The sequence below is a fragment of the Sciurus vulgaris genome, assembly GCF_902686455.1.
Source record: "Sciurus vulgaris genome assembly, chromosome: 1".
Classification (NCBI taxonomy): domain Eukaryota; kingdom Metazoa; phylum Chordata; class Mammalia; order Rodentia; family Sciuridae; genus Sciurus; species Sciurus vulgaris.
Window position 1 is genome coordinate 51,360,712 of NC_136461.1, and position 21,348 is coordinate 51,382,059.

The following is a 21,348-nucleotide window of genomic DNA, read 5'->3' on the forward strand; positions in this document are numbered from 1 at the left end:
TTTAGTCTCCAAGTGTTGGAGTAATTTCCCTTTTTTATTTTGTCATTGATTTCTACTCTCAGTCCATTATGATCTGATAGAACACAAGGCAGTATCTCTATTTTTTTGCATTTCCTAAGGGCTGCTTTGTGGCATAACATATGGTCTATTTTCGAGAAGGTTCCATGTGCTGCTGAGAAGAAAGTGAATCCACTCATTGATGGATGGAATATTCTATATATGTCTATTAAGTCTAGGTTATTGATTGTGTTATTGAGTTCTATGGTTTCTTTGGTTGGATTTTGTTTGGAAGATCTATCTAGTGGTGACAGCGGTGTGTTAAAGTCGCCCAGAATTATTGTGTTGTGGTGTATGTGATTCTCGAAATTGAGAAGGATTTGTTTGATTTACAGGGATGCATCATTGTTTGGGGCATAAATATTTACTATCGTTATGTCATCCTGATTTATGGTTCCCTTAAGCAGTATGAAATGTCCTTCTTTATCCCTTCTGACTAACTTTGGCTTGAAGTCCACTTAATCTGATATAAGGATGGAAACCCCCGCTTTTTTACTGAGTCCATGTGCGTGGTAGGTTTTTTCCCATCCTTTCACCTTTAGTCTGTGGATGTCTTTTTCTATGAGATGAGTCTCTTGTAGGCAGCATATTGTATGGTCTTTCTTTTTAATCCATTCTGCCAGTCTATGTCTTTTGATTGATGAGTTTAGGCCATTAACATTCAGGGTTATTATTGAGAAATGATTTGTATTCCCAGTCATTTGGCTTATTTTTGGTTTTTAAGTTGGCTTGGTTTCTCCTTTGAGTGCTTTTTCTCTAAGGTAGTTCCTCCCTTTGCTGACCTCCATTGTTGTTTTTCATTTCCTCCTCATGGAATATTTTGTTGAGAATATTCTGTAGTGCAGGCTTTCTATTTGTAAATTCTTTTAACTTTTGTTTATCATGGAAGGATTTTATTTCATCTTCAAATCTGAAGGTTAGTTTTGCTGGGTATAGGATTCTTGGTTGGCAACCATGTTCTTTCAGAGCTTGAAATATATTGGTCCAGGTCCTTCTAGCTTTTAGAGTCTGGGTTGAGAAGTTGGCTGCTGTAAGTATTGGTCTCCCCCTATATGTAATCTCATGCTTTTCTCTTGCGGCCTTCAAAATCCTATCTTTATTTTGAATGTTAGGCATTTTCATTATAACGTGCCTTGGTGCGGATCTGTTGTGATTCTGTGCATTTGGTGTTCTGTAAGCCTCTTGTATTTGATTTTCCATTTCATTCTTCAGGTTTGGGAAATTTTCTGATATTATTTCATTGAATAGGTTGTTCATTCCTTTGGTTTGTATCTCTGTGCCTTCCTCAATCCCAATAATTCTTAAATTTGGTCTTTTCACGATGTCCCATAGTTCTTGGAGGTTCTGTTTATGATTTCTTACTATCTTCTCTGTTTGGGCAACTTTATTTTCAAGATTAAATATTTTGTCTTCATTGTCTGAGGTTCTGTCTTCCAAGTGGTCTAGTCTGTTGGTGATGCTTTCCACTGAGTTTTTTATTTGGTTTATTGTCTCCTTCATTTCAAGGATTTCTGTTTTTTTTTTTTTTTTTTTTTTTTTTTTTTTTTTTTTGAGAATCTCTATCTCTTTGTTGAAATGATCTTTTGCTTCCTGCAGGTGCTCTTTCAGCTTATTGGTATTATCATTCACTGCCTGCATTTGCTCTCTTATCTCATCCTTTGCTTCACAAATCATCTTAATCATGTATAACTTGAAGTCCTTTTCTGGCATTTCTTCTAACATACTGTCATTGGATTCTATTAATATAGAATCTAGATTTGTTTGGATCATTTTCTTCCCTGGTTTTTTCATGTTGTTCATGTATCTTCCCTTCTAGCTGTGCAGATCTGGGGTATTACAGATTTCCCCCTCTAGGCTTATAGTGGCCCTATAGGTTTCCAGAACCCTTTCTTTAAGGGGAGATCAATATTAGCAGTGCCCAAGTCAGACACTATGCAATCCTAGACCAAATAGCCCCTATGGGGACAATGACAAAAGTGTCATAATAAACAAAGTGAGTTCAAATATTATCTTCGGTAAAACAAAGAGGTTTGCAATAAGGTCTGCAGTTTCTAATGGAGGACAAAGAGGATGCAGAGGGATGTAGGATGTGGCTGTTAATGGGATAAGAAAAGAATATACAGAAATTCTAGAAAATAGAAAGGGTGAGAGTGTAATCAAAAGAAATCGGATGTTAGCATGCCAAAAAGGGAGAAAGCGACTCTGAGGGAACAGGTAAACAAAAGGAAAAGAGAGCAAGAAATGTAAAGAAATAAAAACTTAAATATTTTTAAAAAGGAGAAAAAAGAAAATCTACTGTATAGCAGTCATATAGTAATGAAACCTCCCAGTGTTCAGTAGTCTGATGCATGAGAAGTACCTGACAATGAGCTTCAAGCCTCCAGCAGGTGTCTCGGGATGGGATTTGCCCCACCCAAAGATCGGAGCTGTGGCTTCCAGGATCATCCAAGATGGCTGTTCTGGCTTCGAAATGTGTTGGCAAATGGGGAGCTGCAGCTCAGGGGTGGACGTGGTCAGCTGGAGGTCCGGGAGACGGGATGCAGTTGGTCCAGCAGGGGTCCTGGAGGTCCCGTGTGTTTGGTGTGGTTGTGGGATCCTGGAGGCTGGGTGCAATCAGTCCATCTGGGGTTCCGGAGATAGGGCGCAGTCAGTTGGTCTGGGGGTCCTGGCAGCAGGGAGCAGTCAGTCAATGTGAGGGCCCCAGAGGCAGGGAGTGATCGGTAGGACTGAGGGATCCTGGAGATGGGGCTCAGTCAGTCCGGCCAGGGGTCCTACGGGGCCTGGCTGTTGTCTCAAAATGGCGGCAGCCACGTGTAATCAAACCTGCAAGTACTGTAACAGTGAACTTCCAGGCAGCAGCAGGCAGCTGGTGTTCCTGTTAATTGATTTTTAAAGGTCTTGTAGAACTTGGCTGGGAATCCATCTGGTCATGGGCTTTTCTTGGTTGGTAGGCTTTTTTTTTTTTTTATTTTATTTTTATTTTTTTTATTGTAAACAAATGGGATACATGTTGTTTCTCTGATTGTACATGGCGTAAAGGCATACCATTTGTGTAATCATAAATTTACATAGAGCAATGTTGTTTGATTCATTCTGTTATTTTTTTCCCTTCCCCCCACCCCTCCCACCCCTCTTTACCCTCTATACAGTAGTTCCTTCCTCCATACTTGCCCCCCTCCCTAACCCTAACTCTAACCCTTCCCTCCCCCCCATTATGTGTCAACCTCCACTTATTAGCGATATCATTCGTCCTTTGGCTTTTTGAGATTGGCTTATCTCACTTAGCATGATATTCTCCAATTTCATCCATTTGCCTGCAAATGTCATAATTTTATCATTTTTCATGGCTGAGTAATATTCCATAGTATATATATACCACAGTTTCTTTATCCACTCATCAATTGAAGGGCATCTAGGTTGGTTCCACAGTCTGGCTATTGTGAATTGAGCAGCTATGAACATTGATGTGGCTGTATTTCTGTAGTATGCAGATTTTAAGTCCTTTGGGTATAGGCCAAGGAGTGGGATAGCTGGGTCAAATGGTGGTTCCATTCCAAGTTTTCTAAGGAATCTCCACACTGCTTTCCAGAGTGGCTGCACTAATTTGCAGCCCCACCAGCAGTGTATGAGTGTACCTTTCTCCCCACATCCTCGCCAACACCTGTTGTTGCTCGTATTCTTGATAATCGCCATTCTAATTGGGGTGAGATGGAACCTTAGGGTGGTTTTGATTTGCATTTCTCTTATTACTAGAGATGTTGAACATTTTTCCATATGTTTGTTGATTGCTTGTAGATCTTCTTCTGTGAAGTGTCTATTCATTTCCTTAGCCCATTTGTTGACTGGACTGTTTGAATTCTTGGAGTAGAGTTTTTTGAGTTCTTTATAGATTCTGGAGATTAGTGCTCTATCTGAAGTATGATTGGCAAAGATATTCTCCCACTCTGTAGGCTCTTTCTTCGCATTGCTGATAGTTTCCTTTGCTGAGAGAAAGCTTTTTAGTTTGAATCTATCCCAGTGGTTGATTCTAGCTTTTATTTCTTGTGCTATGGGAGTCCTGTTAAGGAAGTCTGGTCCTAGACCAACAAGATGAAGATTTGGACCTACTTTTTCTTCTATAATCTGCAGGGTCTCTGGTCTGATTCCGAGGTCCTTAATCCATTTTGAGTTTAGTTTCGTGCATGGTGAGAGATATGGGTTTAGTTTCATTCTGTTGCATATGGATTTCCAATTCTCCCAGCACCATTTGTTGAAGAGGCTATCTTTTCTCCATTGCATATTTTTGGCCCCTTTGTCTAGTATGAGAAAATTGTATTTATTTGGGTTTGTGTCCGTGTCCTCTATTCTGTACCATTGATCTACCTTTCTATTTTGGTACCAATACCATGCCGTTTTTGTTACTATTGCTTTGTAGTAGAGTTGAAGATCTGGTATTGCAATACCCCCTGTTTCACTCTTCCTGCTAAGGATTGCTTTAGCTATTCTGGGTTTCTTATTCTTCCAGATGAATTTCATAATTGCCTGCTCTATTTCTGTAAGGTACACAATTGGGATTTTAATTGGAATTGCATTGAATTTGTATAGCACTTTAGGTAGTATGGCCATTTTGACAATATTAATTCTTCCTATCCAAGAACATGGAAGATCTTTCCATCTTCTAAGGTGTTCTTTAATTTCTTTCTTTAGTGTTGTATAGTTCTCATTGTAGAGGTCTTTCACCTCTTTTGTGAGATTGATTCCCAAGTATTTTATTTTTTTCGAGGCTATTGTGAATGGGGTAGTTTTCCTAATTTCTCTTTCTGAAGATTCATCACTTATGTATAAAAATGCGTTGGATTTATGGGCATTGATCTTGTAACCTGCTACTTTACTGAAATCACTTATAAGTTCTAAGAGTTTTCTGGTGGAATTTCCAGGTTCCTCTAAATATATAATCATGTCATCAGCGAACAGGGATAGTTTGAGTTCTTCTTTTCCAATTCGTATCCCTTTAATTTCTTTGGTTTGTCTAATTGCTCTGGCCAGAGTCTCAAGAACGATGTTGAATAGAAGTGGTGAAAGAGGGCATCCCTGCCTTGTTCCAGTTTTTAGGGGGAATGCTTTCAGTTTTTCACCATTTAGAATGATATTAGCCATGGGCTTAGCATAAATGGCCTTTACAATATTAAGGAATGTTCCCACTATCCCTATTTTTTCTAGCGTTTTGAGCATGAAGGGGTGCTGTATTTTATCAAATGCTTTTTCTGCATCTATTGAAATAATCATGTGATTCTTGACTTTAAGTCTATTAATATGGTGAATTACGTTTATTGATTTCCTGATGTTGAACCAACCTTGCATCCCTGGGATGAAACCCACTTGATCATGGTGCACTATCTTTTTAATATGTTTTTGTATGCGATTTGCTAAAATTTTGTTGAGAATTTTTGCGTCGATGTTCATTAAGGATATTGGTCTGAAATTTTCTTTCCTTGATGAGTCTCTGTCTGGTTTAGGTATCAGTGTGATATTGGCTTCATAGAATGAGTTTGGGAGGGTTCCCTCCTCTTCTATTTTATGGAATACTTTGAGAAGTATTGGAATGAGCTCTTCCTTAAAGGTTTTGTAGAACTCGGCTGAGAACCCATCTGGTCCCGGACTTTTCTTTGTTGGTAGGCTTTTGATGACTTCTTCTATTTCAGTACTTGAAATTGGTCTATTTAAATTGTTTATGTCCTCCTCATTCAGTTTAGGCAATTCATATGTCTCTAGAAACCTGTTGATGTCTTCGAAATTTTCTATTTTGTTGGAGTATAGATTTTCAAAATAGCTTCTAATTATGTTTTGTATTTCCATCCTGTCTGTTGTGATATTTCCTTGTTCATTCCGAATTTTAGTGATTTGGGTTTTCTCTCGTCTTCTCTTTGTTAGTGTGGCTAAAGGTTTATCAATTTTGTTTATTTTTTCGAAGAACCAACTATTTATTTTGTCAATTTTTTGTATTGTTTCTTTTGTTTCAATTTCATTGATTTCAGCTCTGAGTTTAACAATTTCCTGTCTTCTACTACTTTTGGTGCTGTTCTGTTCTTCTTTTTCTAAGGCTTTGAGCTGTAGTGTTAGGTTGTTTATTTGTTGAGTTTTACTTCTTTTATTAAATGCGCTCCATGAAATAAATTTCCCTCTAAGTACTGCTTTCATAGTGTCCCAGAGGTTTTGATATGATGTTTCTTTGTTCTCATTTACCTCTAAGAATTTTTTAATTTCCTTCCTAATATCTTCTGTTATCCATTCATCATATAATAGCATATTGTTTAATCTCCAGATGTTGGAATAGTTTCTGTGTTTTACTCTTTCATTTATTTCTAACTTCAATCCATTATGATCTGATAGAATACATGCTAGTGTCTCTATCTTCTTGTATTTGCTAACATTAGCTTTGTGGCATAATATATGGTCTATTTTAGAGAAGGATCCATGTGCTGCTGAGAAGAAAGTGTATTCACTCTTGGTTGGATGGAATATTCTATAAATGTCCGTTAAGTCTAAATTATTGATTGTGTTGTTGAGATCTATGGTTTCTTTGCTCAATTTTTGTCTGGAAGATCTGTCCAGTGGTGAGAGCGGCGTGTTAAAATCACCTAGTATTATTGTGTTGTGGTCTATTTGGTTTCTGAAATTGAGAAGGATTTGTTTGACATACATAGATGAGCCACTGTTTGGGGCATAGATGTTTATGATTGTTATATCTTGCTGATTTATGCTTCCCTTAAGCAGTATGAAATGACCTTCTTTATCCCTTCTGACTAACTTTGGCTTCAAGTCCACATTATCGGAAATGAGGATGGATACTCCAGCTTTTTTGCTGAGTCCATGTGCATGGTATGTTTTTCCCCATCCTTTCACCTTTAATCTATGGGTATCTTTTTCTATGAGGTGAGTCTCTTGCAGGCAACATATTGTTGGATCTTTCTTTTTAATCCAGTCTGCCAGTCTATGTCTTTTGATTGATGAATTCAGGCCATTAACGTTCAGGGTTATTATAGAGAAATGATTTGGTTTCCCGGTCATTTGGTTCATTTTTAAAATTTTGTTTATTTATTTGTTTGACACAACTTGTTTCCTCCTTTATTTGACAATTCCTTTAGGATAATTCCTCCCTTTGCTGATTTGCTTCTTTGTTTTTCATCTCTTCCTCATGGAATATTTTGTTGAGAATGTTCTGTAATGCTGGCTTTCTTTTTGTAAATTCTTTTAGCTTTTGTTTATCATGGAAGGATTTTATTTCATCGTCAAATTTGAAGGTAAGTTTTGCTGGGTATAAGATTCTTGGTTGGCATCCATTTTCTTTCAGGGCTTGAAAAATGTTGTTCCAGGCCCTTCTAGCTTTTAGGGTCTGGATTGAAAAATCTGCTGATATGCGTATTGGTTTCCCCCTGAATGTAATTTGGTTCTTTTCTCTCACAGCCTTTAAAATTCTGTCTTTATTTTGTATGTTAGATATTTTCATTATAATGTGCCTTGGTGTGGGTCTGTTGTAATTTTGTGTATTTGGAGTCCTGTAAGCCTCTTGAACTTGATTTTCCATTTCATTCTTCAGATTTGGGAAATTTTCTGATATTATTTCATTGAATAGGTTGTTCATTCCTTTGGCTTGTTTCTCTAGGCCTTCCTCAATCCCAATAATTCTTAAATTTGGCCTTTTCATGATATCCCATAGTTCTTGTAGATTTTGTTCATGATTTCTTACCATCTTCTCTGTTTGTTCAGCTTTGTTTTCAAGGTTAAATATTTTGTCTTCAATGTCTGAGGTTCTGTCTTCCAGGTGTTCTATCCTATTGGATATGCTTTCTATGGAGTTCTTAATTTGGTTTATTGTTTCCTTCATGTCAAGGATTTCTGTTTGGTTTTTTTTCAATATCTCTAACTCTTTATTGAAATGATCTTTTGCTTCCTGTATTTGCTCTTTTAACTGTCGATTGGTGCGATCAATCAATGCTTGCATTTGCTCTTTCATCTCATCATTCAATGCTTGCATTTGCTCTTTCATCTCCTCGTTTGCTTCTCTGATCATTTTAATTATGTACATTCTGAACTCCTTTTCTGTCATTTCTTCTGCCATGCTGTCATTGGGTTTTATTGATGTAACATCTGGATTTGTTTGCAGCATTTTCTTTCCTTGTTTTCTCATGTTGTTCAGATATCAGTGGACCGCTGAGATATTGCAGATTTCCTCTGTTGATTTACAATGACCCTGAAGATTTCTATATATATCCCCTCTTAGCCTTCAGTAGGCTGAAGTCTTGGAGGAGGTTGATAATGCGGTGCTCCACAAGGAAGCTGCCTCTCTAGGAGTGGTGGCCTTCAGGTGGGGTATATTCCCTGCTAGTGGGCAGAGGTGCCTCCGCTTGTTGACCAATGGTCATCCAAAGGGGACCTAGGCTGTGGGCTGAGGCAAGGCCTGTTTGGGCCTGAGCCTCTGGTTTTACCGTCCTTGTGGGAAACCTCACCCAGCAGGGAAGACTCACCCGGTGGGGAGGTCTCGCTGGTCAGTTTCCTCCTAGAGGTTCCCCTCAATTTACATCTACTGCCTGGGCTGGGCTGCCTTCCTCTGCAAAGTTTCCAGGGGCCCGGCCCTACCTCCTGGGCCTGGGAGCCTCACCCTTCGCAGATGAATCTCCTTAGGCTGCCCCTCCTCAGAGAATTTGCCCATAGGCCTGGAACCTTCGCTCCGCCCTAAGCCTGTCTCTGTGCGGCTCTTCCACCCAGAAGCCTCCTAGATCCTGGGACCCTGTTCTGCACCTAATCGCCTGGCTGCGTGGCCCCTCCTCTGAGCAGCCACCTGTGGCCCCGAACAATCGCTCTGAGTCCCAGAGACCCGCCACAGGCCTCTTCCTCCAGACAGCCGCCCAGTATGCCGGTGCGGTCACTAGGAGTCCAAGAAACTCACTTCGTGCCTCCTCCTCCCACCAACCACCCGTAGCCCGGGGCAATCAATCACTCCGAGTCGAAGTGACCCTGCCCGTTCCTCCTCCTTCTCCAGATAACCCCCCGGGTGTTCAGGAGCAGTCCCTCTGAGTGGCTCTGAATCCACGTGACCCGCTGCACGGGTCCTCTGGGCCACCGCCCGGAGCTCTGATGTGGTCCCTCAAGACCAAGCGTCCCACCACGCTTCTCCTCCAGGCAGCCCCCCTGTGTTCAGGAGCTGTCACTTTAAGACCAAATAACTCACCACTCGCCTTCTCCTCTGAGCAGCCGCCTGGAGCGCTAATGCAGTCACTGCGAGTCCAAAGGACCCGCCGCGCTCCTTCTCCTCCTTCTCCTACTCCTCCGGGCAGGCCCCGGGGTTCAGAAGTGGTCAGGGTCCAAACAGCTCGCCACACAGCCCCTTCTCTGGCAACTGCCTGTAGTTCCCATATAGTCGCCCGAATCCAAGCGGCTGCTCCTCTTCCTCCTCGTCCTCAGGGCAGGCCCCGGGGTTCAGAAGCGTCGTTCTGATTCCAAACAGCTCGCCGCGCGGCTTCTCCTCTGGCAACCGCCTGCAGCTCTGGCGCAGTCTCTCCGAATCCAAGTGGCCACGCTCCTCTCCTCCTCCTCAGGGCAGGCCCTGGTGTCCTGAGTCCACACAGTTCTCCCCGCCTCTCCTCCCCCGGGCAGCCGCCGGAGCCCCAGTGGCTGCTCCGAGTCCCAGCGCTGTGCCGACCGGCCTCCTCTATGGCGCTCCAGCGGGGGGAGGGGCGTCTCGCCGGCAGTTCTACTTCACAAAGTTTCCTGCGTTCCGGGACCCCCGTCCCATCCGGGATGCCCCCCCAGGGGGTGAGAGTCACCCGGCTACTTTGAGTTGGTCCCAAGCGTCTCAATATCTCCTCTCTTGAATCCTGAGTTCTGGAGCAACACGTAATGCAGCCACCCTCTAGGCCGCCATCTTGAAAACCTCCGGTTGGTAGGCTTTTGATGGCGTCTTCTATTTCATTGCTTGAAATTGATCTTTTTAAATTGTGTATGTCTTCCTGTTTCAGTGTGGGTAGATCATATGTCTCTAGAAATTTGTTGATGTCTTTGAGATTTTCTATTTTATTTGAGTATAAATTTTCAAAATAGGTTCTAATCTTCTGTGTTTCAGTAGTGTCCATCTTAATATTTCCTTTTCATAACAAATTTTAGTAATTTGAGTTTTCTCTCTTCCTCTGCATTAGTGTAGCTAAGGGTTTATCAATTTTATTTATTTTTTCAAAGAACTAACTTTTTGTTTTGTCAGTTTTTTGAGTTGTTTCTTTTGTTTCGATTTCATCTCTGATTTTAATGATTTCCTATCTTCTGCCTTTGGTTTTTATTTTTTCTTTTTTTTCTAGGACTTTGAGGTGTAATGTTAGGTCATTTATTTGTTGACTTTTTATTCTTTTAATGTATGAGCTTAATGCAATGAACTTTCCTCTTAACACTACCTTCATGCCCCAGAGATTTTGGTATGTTGTATCGGTGTTCTCATTTACCTCTAAGTATTTTTTTATTTCATACCTGATTTCTTCTTTTATCCATTCATCATTCAATAGCATACTATTTATTCTCCAGGTGTTGGAGTAGCTTGTATTTTTTATTTTATTGTTGATTTATAGTTTCATTCCATTATGATCTGATAGAATGCAGGGTAGTATGTCTATTTTTTTATATTTCTGAGAGTTGCTTTGTGGCATAACATATGGTCTGTTTTAGAGAAGGATCCATGTGCAACTGAGAAGAAAGTGTATTCGCTTGATGATGGATGAAATACTTTATATATGTCTTGTTAAGTCTAAATCATTGATTGTATTATTTCGTTCTGTAGTTTGTTTGGTTTTTGTTTGGAAGATCTAGCCAGTGGTGATAGAGGTATGTTAGAGTCACCCATTATTACTGTGTTGTGGTGTCTATTTGATTCTTGAAATTGAGAAGGGTTTGTTTGATGTATGTGAATGTTCCATTGTTTGGGGCATATATATTTATGATTGTTATGTCTTGTTGATGTATGATTCCTTCAAGCAGTATGAAATGTCCTTCTTTATCCCTTCTGACTAACTTTGGTTTGAAGTCCACTTTGTCTGATATAAGGACGGAAACCCCGGCTTGTTTACACAGTTCATTTGAGTGATACATATTTTCCCAACCTTTCACCTTCAGTCTGTGGCCATTTTTTCCAAGGAGGTAGTCTCTTGAAGACAGCATATTGTTGGGTCTTTTTTTTTTTTTTAATCCAATCTGCCAGTCTGTGTCTTTTGATTGATGCGTTTAGGCCGTTAACTTTCAGGGTTATTATTGAGATATGATTTGTATTCCTGGTCATTTTGGTTTATTTTTAGTTTCTCCTTTGATTGACCTTTCTTTTAGTATAGTTCCTCCCTTTGCTAGATTTTTTTTTTTTTTTTTTCATTTCCTCCTGATGGAATATTTTGCTGAGAATGTTCTGTAACTCAGGCTTTCTAGTTGTGGATTCTTCTAACTTTTTTTTATCATGGATTTTTTTTTTTTTTTTTTTTTTTTTTTTTTTTTTTGTGGTACTGGGGATTGAACCCAGGGCCTTAGAGCTATATCCCCAGCCCTGATGGCTTTTATTTCATCTTCAAATCTGAAGCTTAATTTTGCTAGATATAAAATTTTCAGTTGGCATCCATTCTCTTTCAGAGCTTGATATATTATTGCAGGACCTCCTGGCCTTGAGTGTGTGGGTTGAGAAATCAGCTGAAATCCATAGTGGTTTCCCCCTACATATAATTTGATTTTTCTTCCCCTTCCAGTGTTTAAAAATTTTATCATCATTCTTTATGTTAGTCATTTTCATTATAATGTGCCTTGGTGTGTGTTTGCCCTAATTTTGTAAATGTGGGGTCCTATATGCCTCTTGTAGTTAATTTTCCATTTCATTCTTTAGATTTGGGAAGTTTTATGATATTATGTCATTGAAAAGATTGTGTATTCCTTTGGTTTTTATCTGTACACCTTCATCTGTTCCAATAAATCTTAAATTTGGTCTTTTCATGTTATCCCATATTTCTTGGAAGTTCTGTTCATGGTTTCTTACCATCTTCTCTGTTCAGTCAACTTTATCTTCTAGAGTATATGTTTTGTCTTCATTGTCTGAGGTTCTATCTTCTAAGTGGTCTAGTCTGTTGGTGATACTTTCCATTAAATTTTTTAATTGGGGGCTGGGGAGATAGCTCAGTTGGTAAAGTGCTTGCCTTGCAAGCACGGAGCCCTGGGTTCGATCCCCAGCACCGCATAAAAAAAATAAAAATAAAAAAATAAAAAATAAAAATTTAATTTGGTTTATTATTTCCTTCATTTTGAGGATTTCTGCTTGATTCCTTTTTATAATCTCTGCCTCTTTATTGAAGTGATCTTTCACTTCCTGTAATTTCTCTTTATATCATCCTTTATTTTAACGATCAATCTATGTATTTTCTAAACTCCTTCTCTGACATTTCTTCTACTGTGTTGTCTATGGATTCTATTATTGGAACATTTTGGTTTGTTTGAGGTACTTTGTTCCCTTGTTTTTTTCATGTTGTTTGTGTCTTCTCATCTAGTGGTATGGATCTAGTACAGTATAGTTTCTACCCTGTAGTCTTATAGTGTCCCTGAAGGCTGCCAGTCCCTTACCTTTAAGGGGGAGACCAATATTAACAACACCCAATGCAAACAATATACAACCTTAAATTGAGTGACTTATATTAAGGAGTCTACGGTTTTATCTCATTAAACAGAAATGATGTGTTCAATTGTTGTCTACAATATAAACCTTAAGTTTGCTAAAAGGGTTTACTGTTTCAAATGATGGACAGTGAGTGAACAGAAGTAGTGTAAGGTGTGATGTTTATGAGGGAGGAGAGAGGATAGAGGTAAAAGTTTATAGTAAGAATGAGGGAGGAATTAATAGAGGTTGACTGTTAGTATGAGAGAAGTGAGAAAGAGAACCAAGGGAGACAGGTGAGTGAAAAAATATATACAGATTAAAAAAAAGTAAAAATATAAGAATTGAAATGTACTATTCAGACATCCCATTCCTCAATAAATTGATACATGAATAATATTTGGATTCAAAGATGGTAGAGGTATGAGAGAGAGGGGAAAAAAAAGAGGGGGGAAGTCTCAATGGAAAATTGAATGATTGCCTCCACTGACTTTCAAAAAATTTCTCAGCTTCTCTTCTCTGCAGATAGGAGAGTTTGTTTGAAGTTTGATTTTAGCTTCAGTCTGGTGGGTGCTGGAACAGTTGTGTGGGTGAGCTGATAGCAAGATGCCCTCACACCCTTTTCCAGTCTTCCCACCTGTTGTAGCTGGCCCCTTCCAACTCTGCACACTTCAGGACTCATTGTGCTGGAGAGAGCCCAGTTTTCTCCAGTTTCTTCAACCTGCACTTCCCCCAGGGAATTGCCCCTAGTCTCTGGCTTTCCACAGGCTTGCCAGACTCAGACTGGCCCATACAAACCCAGCTGTAATCTGATGAACTTGGGCTTCAACTTCCCCAAGCCCTGCCTTGCTGCAGTCCCAATATCTCAATGCCCTTTCAACTTGCAGAGAGACCACCAGGGATTTGATCACATAAAGGAGCAACCCTGCAAAAAGACTGCCAAATGGCGACCACTAGCACGCCCAGCAGAAAGACCTCAGGTGCAACCAGACCCGTAGGTACTCCAGTATATGTCCAGGCCCAGGCCTGTGTCCCCAGACTTAGGTGACTGCATGCCAAGATGGAGGTGGTTGCAGTGGCAAATCTGCAGGCCCTGGCCTGTGTCCCAAGATGGCCATGTCTGTGTGTCACCAGACATGTGGGTCACCAGACCGTGACAATGGACTTCCAGACATTAGTGGACTGTGGAAGATCTGCTAGTGGTCTGCAGGTGGTCTGTAGACTAACGGTGGGCTTGGCTGGTGGGCTGCCAATGATGGGTGGGTGAAAGGTGGGCAGTGAGCAGGTAAGAGGAGGACAATTGAGTAAATGGCAGATGATAGGTGGCAGTCCAAGTGCAATCTGCATTCAGAAGGCAGGTGATATTGCGGTAGATAGCAGGTGATTGCAGTGGATGAATTGGAGGATAAACAGTAGGGGATCTTTGGACAGTGATGATTGCCTCACGGAGAAACAGTATTTCCTCTGCTTGAATCCCAAGTCATGAAGTGACAAGGAATGCAACCTTCCTCTATTCCACCACCTTGGATCTCCTCCTTTATACATCTTAAATAGTGCTTTTTGTGTTCTGTGTAAGACATTGTTCCTTTAGAATGTGAAGTTTTTCTCTCCAGGCCCACTAACAAGCATCCTGGGCTACAGTGAGGACCAGGTCATCTCCTGCAACTCTAACAATGATAACCCCTCTTATTAATTAATTAATTTGGTGTTAGTGGTGAGGTTTGAACCCATGGACGTTTAACCACTGAGCCACATCCCCAACCCTTTTTTTTTTGATTTTGAGATCTAGATCTTGTGTATATTAGGCAAATGCTATATCACTGAGCTACATCCTGAGCCATTTTTCTTTTATTTAGGACCTTGCTAAGTTGCATAGATTGGCCTTGAACCTGCAACTTTCCTGCCTCAGCTTCTCAAGTCACTGGATTTACAGGCATGAACCCCTACTCCCCACTCTTTCACCTTTGATGTTGGGGCTGGCATTGCCCTCAGTGACCACTTTGTCAAGCTCATTTCCTGGTTTGACAGTGAATTTAGTCCTAGCAATAAGGGGTAGACCTTATGGTCTACATGACCTCCAAGGAATAAGAGCCTGTGGACCACCTGCCCCAGCAACAATGAGAGAGAGAGAGAGAAACTGACTGACCGACCTCTAACTGCTAGGGAGTTTCTGCCCCAACTCAGTCACTCAATCCCCCAACACACTGAGAATCTTTGCTCTTCCCAGTTTCTGTCCTAGACAACTGCCCCCACCCCCAAGAAGGGAAGGAGCTTAGGAAACCCTACTGTCATGTCCCATTGATAAAGTTCACTGTGCACTTCCCAACCCCTAGATTTATCTGCATAGCTGATAAATCTTCTGTTACACATTTCTTCATTCTCTGCAGTTTTTTGTGTTTTCATATTTTCCATTACCTTGTCTCACTGTGCTATGTTCTTTCTTTTTTTTTTTTTTTTTTTTTTTTTTTTTTTTTTTTTTTTTTGGTGCTGGGGATTGAACCCAGGGCCTTGTGCATGTGAGGCACTCTACCAGCTCTACCAACTGAGCTATCTACCCAGCACCTATGTTCTTTCTTTATTTCTTAATTCTGGCTCCCTAATTATCTCCTGAACTGTCTGTAATTTGCAGTTTAATTCTACCAAGTCTCTGTATTCAGTTATATTTCACTTGTAGTAGTTCCACAGTTCCATTTAGTTCTCAAGATGTGCCTGCTCACTTTTAATAGGATGTTTTCTATTATTTGCCCAACTTTCAATATCCTTTTGAAGACATATGCATGCTTATTTTATACCATATCAAATAATTACAGTAACTGTACTCTTTGAACTTTACAGTTTGTTTTTTCATCCAGTTATTTCTCATAGTGAAAATTATCATATGTCTCATTTTTTATTGTGGTATTAATTAATTAAGCCCTCAGTATTAATAGCAGTTCGCATCTATTTTGTTTCTCAGCTTTCTTTCTCATTCTTTATAGTGGTTCTTTGAACCCCTTTCTTTGTAAAGCTCTGATTTTAAGTCTATCCCCCTCATTAAAAAAATGAAACAAAACAGAGCAAAGAAAATCAATAACAGTAGCAACAACAAAAACAAATGACTACCTTCTTCATTTTCATTTATCTTACATTTACCTAACAAATGCTTATTGCATATCTAATATGAGTTGAACTGGTGATGAAGATACAGAGGTGCTAAAGATAAACATATTTCTTTTCCTCTAGAGTATTTGAAAGCTGGAAGGGAGGCAAATGTATGTAAAAATTACGGGTATCATTAATTAAGATTTTGACAAAGTAAAAGTTGAAGAGTGGAATAGTGAGGGCAGTATTATAGTGGTGGTCTAATAGGACAACAAAGATCATTTATTACTTAGCAGTTAAAAATTCTTCATAATATTGAGAGAAAGTCATTGATAATAGGGAATTGACATTTATTTATTATCATCAAAACTGGATATTACAGTTTAGCTCCTTTAAGCTGAATATATGTGAAGTCAGGGTGACTGTAATTTTTTCATAGTGAGCTTAAAGAGAGAAATGGGTGTAGAAAGAGTAACCAATAAATGCATAATAAAACTTATAACTTTTGGCATCCTTCAGAGGGATGCTGGAAATAGATCTCCTTGGAATTGAGAGTTGTAGGTAGAATTCTCTATTCACTCACGCATCCACCCATATACCCACACAAAGCAACTAATGTTTGCTAGGATCTATTCATGCTACTCACTGTGCTGTGTGCTGAGATTGAAAGATGAGTAAGACCTTTTCTCTGGAAGAACTCAAGGAATGGTAGTTCATTTTGAGCAATAGTGTTTTGTAAATTATTGGGTAAACAAAGGTCGTAGCTTTTGAACTTGTATTAGAGAATCATTTTGAAAAAGCCTTTAAAAATGATATATGTGGGAGGCAACACATTTTGTAAGAGTTTATTTACATTTATCATAAAATGATATTATACTTTAAGAATTTTATATTCTTTGACTTGTTTTGACTTTGAGTAATTTATACAATACAGTGTGCACATTTTATTTGATTTTAAAGATTAGCTTATATGATCATGTACATTTTTACATATTGACAAGTCATAACTTTTTTGTACATCACATTTCAGAGAGCTTTAATATGTGTAACCTGAGCCAAATGAGGTTAAAAGAAAAGATATTTTACATTATCCTTTCACCAAAGAGTTGATTGTATATGGAAAAGGATATTATTGTTAATAACAGTATTATACCTTATATTAGTTACCTCCAAATTTTAAAACATTTCAGGATTCATCATTTGATTTTCCTAACAGTCTGATTAAGCAGAATAAAATTAATCTTCCTTTTAAATAAGAAAAAATATTAGAAAGATTGTTATGTAATCCACAACTTAAGAAAATAATGATAATATATTGCCATTATCCACACATCTTTGCCTGTCTTAAGACTATAGTTTGTAATTTTATTTTGTAGATGAAGATAAAATGTTACCTGCAAGATCAGCACGTACAATAGAAGATCGCATAATTGCGGGAAATGTAGAAGAATTTCGGAAAGATTTCATTTCTAGAATATGGCTGACCTACAGGGAAGAATTTCCTCAAATAGAAGGCTCAGCTTTGACAACAGATTGTGGTTGGGGATGTACATTGAGAACTGGCCAGATGCTGTTGGCCCAAGGACTCATACTGCACTTTCTTGGTAGAGGTAAATCACATCTCTGTTGCTTTTAAGTTTGAGCGCCAAGCTTGCATGTTCCATAAAATTACCTGAGGTTAGTTTTCTTGACTCCCTGATGTTTTCTAAAGTTGTAATTAACCAGCATATTAAATTTTTATTGAACTGGGCTATACATGTGTTATACATAAACTTCCAAAATTCTCCTTTCAAAACTTTGGATAAACATGACTTATTCTTCCTGCTACTGTGAATTGTTAGTTCAAACTAGTAGGCTTTGGATTTTTTGGTTGTTATTGTTTATTTCCCTTTTGATTGAATTCTTAGGTGTATCTCCAATTTAGTAAGTCCTGGACAGGTCAGTATAACTTTGGGGAATAATTAGTATTTTTTAAATCTCAAGTTCTCATTCTGGTTTATTTTCTATGTATCAATAATTCTTTGAAGTTTGTGTCTTAATAAATATGATTATAATCAATTATATTAAATTAAGCATATTCTCAATAATGCTTTGTCTTTAAAAATGTCATTGATACTTATATATTTTTTTCCTAATGTACCTTCTATTGGTACATTTAAAAAAATTGTTTTAGTCATTGATGGACCTTTATTTTATTTTATATATTTATATGAAGTGCTGAGAATCGAACCCAGTACCTCACATATGCTAGACAAGCACTGAGACATAACCCCAGCCCCTATTAGAACCTCTTTTAATGGACAAATGTGTATATTGGAAAGAGCATTTTATTTTACCATTTAAGGCAATTGTCTCTAGCTATTACTAAATACTGTCAATTTTTTTTTTTTTTTTTTTTTTTTTTTTTTTTGGTACTAGGAATTAAACCCAGAGGTGCTTAACCACTGAGCCATATCCCCTGCCACAGATTTTTTTCAGTGTTAGACAACCAGGCGGGGTGGCTCACACCTGAAATCCCAGTAACTTGGGAGGCTAAGGCAGGAGGATCAAAAGTTGAAAGTCAGCCTCAGCAACTTAGTGAGACCCTAATCAACTTAGTGAGATGTGTCTCAAAAGGGGTGGGTATGTAGCTCAGTGGTTAAGTGCCTCTCGGTTCAATCCCCAGTACCAAAGCACAAAAACAGACAGACAAAGTGTTAGACAATGTCCCTGAACTTCATGGCAAATATTTAATAATCCTTATGTAGAGATTATTGATGATATTATTTAGAGAGAATGTCTATTTAAGAGTGGAGTAAATAAAACAAGGAGAAAGAATTTTTAAGCTGACTTTCTGGGATGATTTATTTGCAGTCTTATGTAATCAAGGGCAAGGATTAGAGTATTTATCATAGTTCTGACTAGATCTCTGAAGCTCTGACTTACTTTATTAACTTTGAAATGACATGTATGTTTAGAGATGTCTTTTTAAAAACAGTGAAGTAATGAATATATTTGATTTTTTTTAGAATTGTGATTTTTTTATGACTTCATTTATTAACTTCCTCTCCTAGAAAATTGGTATTACTGTCTAAACAATGATTAAGTTATTCTGAGTGAATATATAAAAAATTTTTTTTGAAGAAAATTTAAAATTTCTGTGGAAAGATTTCTCTTTTAATATATAATCAGAACAAATTCACTTTCTAAAGATACCCATTCATGAGTACTATAAATGTTAGTACATATGCTTATTGAGTTAAGACTGGATATCTGATAAACAGTCTGGTAATAAAATACAGTGCTGAGCATTGGTAAAGAAAAGAAAAAAGAGCAAATTGCAGAATTGTACATTTGTTTCTGAACTTAGTATTTTTTATTTTATTTTTTTGTAGTTATTTTGATTATGTGTAATATATTCCCAGTTCAGAAAATTTGGAGATTATAGAAAAGTCCTGAGAATAATATGACCATCACATTTAAACATCATTGAAGAAGACATTGTCTCTACACATACTTTTATTTTTTTTTTGAAAGCATTTTCGTTGGGATATAATATACATACCATAAATTCACTCATTTAAAGTGAACAATTTAGTAGTTTTTAGTATATTTACATTCCTGCAGCCACTGTTATCTATGTTTAGGGCATTTTAATCATCCCCAGAGAAACTTCACACACATTAGCAACCATTCCTAGTATCTCTCCTTTAGTAGCTGTTAATCCACTTACTGTCTCTCTGTATTTGCCTATTTCTGAGTTTTCTGTTTTATTTTAGTAACCAATATGACTTTAACTGCTACAAACTTCTTTTAGTAGAATTGTTAAAGTTCGTCTATTTAAAAGATCTGAATACTTTTTCTTATAATTGCTATAGCTTGGACCTGGCCTGATGCATTGAACATTGAAAATTCAGATTCTGAATCATGGACTTCCCACACTGTTAAAAAATTTACATCATCATTTGAAGCATCGCTTTCAGGGGAGAGAGAACTCAAAACTCCAACAATTTCTCTGAAGGAAACAATTGGGAAATATTCTAACGATCAGGAGTTGCAAAATGAAATTTGTCACAGGAAAATCATCTCTTGGTTTGGTGATTCCCCATTGGCTCTCTTTGGCTTACATCAGTTAATAGAATATGGGAAGAAGTCTGGGAAAAAAGCTGGAGATTGGTATGGACCAGCTGTTGTTGCTCACATTTTAAGGTAAAATTGTTTAGAAGTCTTTGATCTTGTGACAGAGGTCTTCAGGCTTAGAGATACTGACTTTTACTATGTGTATATATAAGTTGAAACTTTTAAAGTCTAGTATAAAAATGTTCATAAAGGAGATTTCATTTGCTAATATGGAAGAACGACACACTATGGCTCTAGTTACATTTATCTACATACAAATTTTTCATTTCTTGCTCTTGCTTTTGTTTGTGATTGCTCATAGGTACAGATATTCAAGATCTCTTTCTAAACAAGTTCTTATTACGCCACTTTCTTGAAATGTTCTAAAAACTAACATCTCTTTCAACCTTGGGACATGAACAATGTTATAGTTTTTTTTTTTTTTTTTTTTGTAACCTGGGGGCTGTAATGTACTGATAGTGTAATGAAATGTCAAGAACTAAAATTGATGTTTTCAACATTTCTTTGCATACATCAGATTCTTGTGAATTGCAAATGTATGGCACTATTAATATTATAATTATATCATAGTAAAAGTAAAGGGTATGTGACATTCAGGGTAGTTAGAAAAAAGTCGAAAGTCAAATTTCATACTTTCGCTTTTACATGCCATTTATTTGAATGTCACTTTTAAAAAATTGTATTATTTGTTGTCTATCCCATTATTATAAACTAAATCATCAATATATCATCTTAATATGTTATGATAAATTTTCTCCATTTATAATTTTTTGTAAATTTGAAATTATTACAAAGCATTTTTGCATATTGTCATGCTTTTTTATTTTATAGGTCAGATGCTTACTGTTGAAAAAGTATTCACCTTATGTTATTTATTGGATTGTTAATGTATGAATTTCAGCTTTATAAGACATTTTGTAAAAGCCTAAATAAGAAAGCATAGTTTCTTCCCTTAGATGTTCCAGGGCTCAGCAACCTTTCTCTGTTAAGTAGTAAATATTTTAGGCCTTGCACATATTATAAGGTTTTTACTGCTCACTTTTCTTCTTTTTCATTTAATTCCTTAAAAGTGTCAAAATCATACTTACAGGTATACAAAGAGGCTACAAGTTGTGTTTGACCTATGAGCCATCATTTGCCAATTCATCTTTTATACTAACACACAGGATCATGCATAGTAGAACATTTTAGGTTAAAGAAATATAAAGCTACAGTTAAATAAAAATATTTGTATTTCCCTGGTTTGCATAATTTCCCTTTTCAGATAAGTGACTTTTTTTTATTGTTTTTTTTAACATGTGCAGCATTGAGAACGTCATACTACTCATTTTTTTTTTTTTTTTTTTGGTATTCAGTATTGAACTTAGGGGCCCTTAACCACTGAGCCACATCCCCAGCCCTTTTTTGTAGTTTATTTAGAGACAGGATCTCACTGAGTTGCTTAGTGCCTT

The 21,348-nt window shown here is 37.8% G+C and overlaps 1 protein-coding gene across 1 annotated transcript in view; it reads left to right on the plus strand.

Annotated features, from left to right (window-relative positions):
* The window catches only part of ATG4C (autophagy related 4C cysteine peptidase), a 130,889-nt gene that overhangs the window by 33,023 nt on the left and 76,518 nt on the right, over positions 1-21,348 (plus strand). The window contains 2 exon segments of the mRNA XM_079127109.1: positions 17,155-17,388; positions 19,636-19,966. Of these exon segments, the coding sequence (XP_078983235.1) occupies positions 17,155-17,388; positions 19,636-19,966 (565 nt within the window).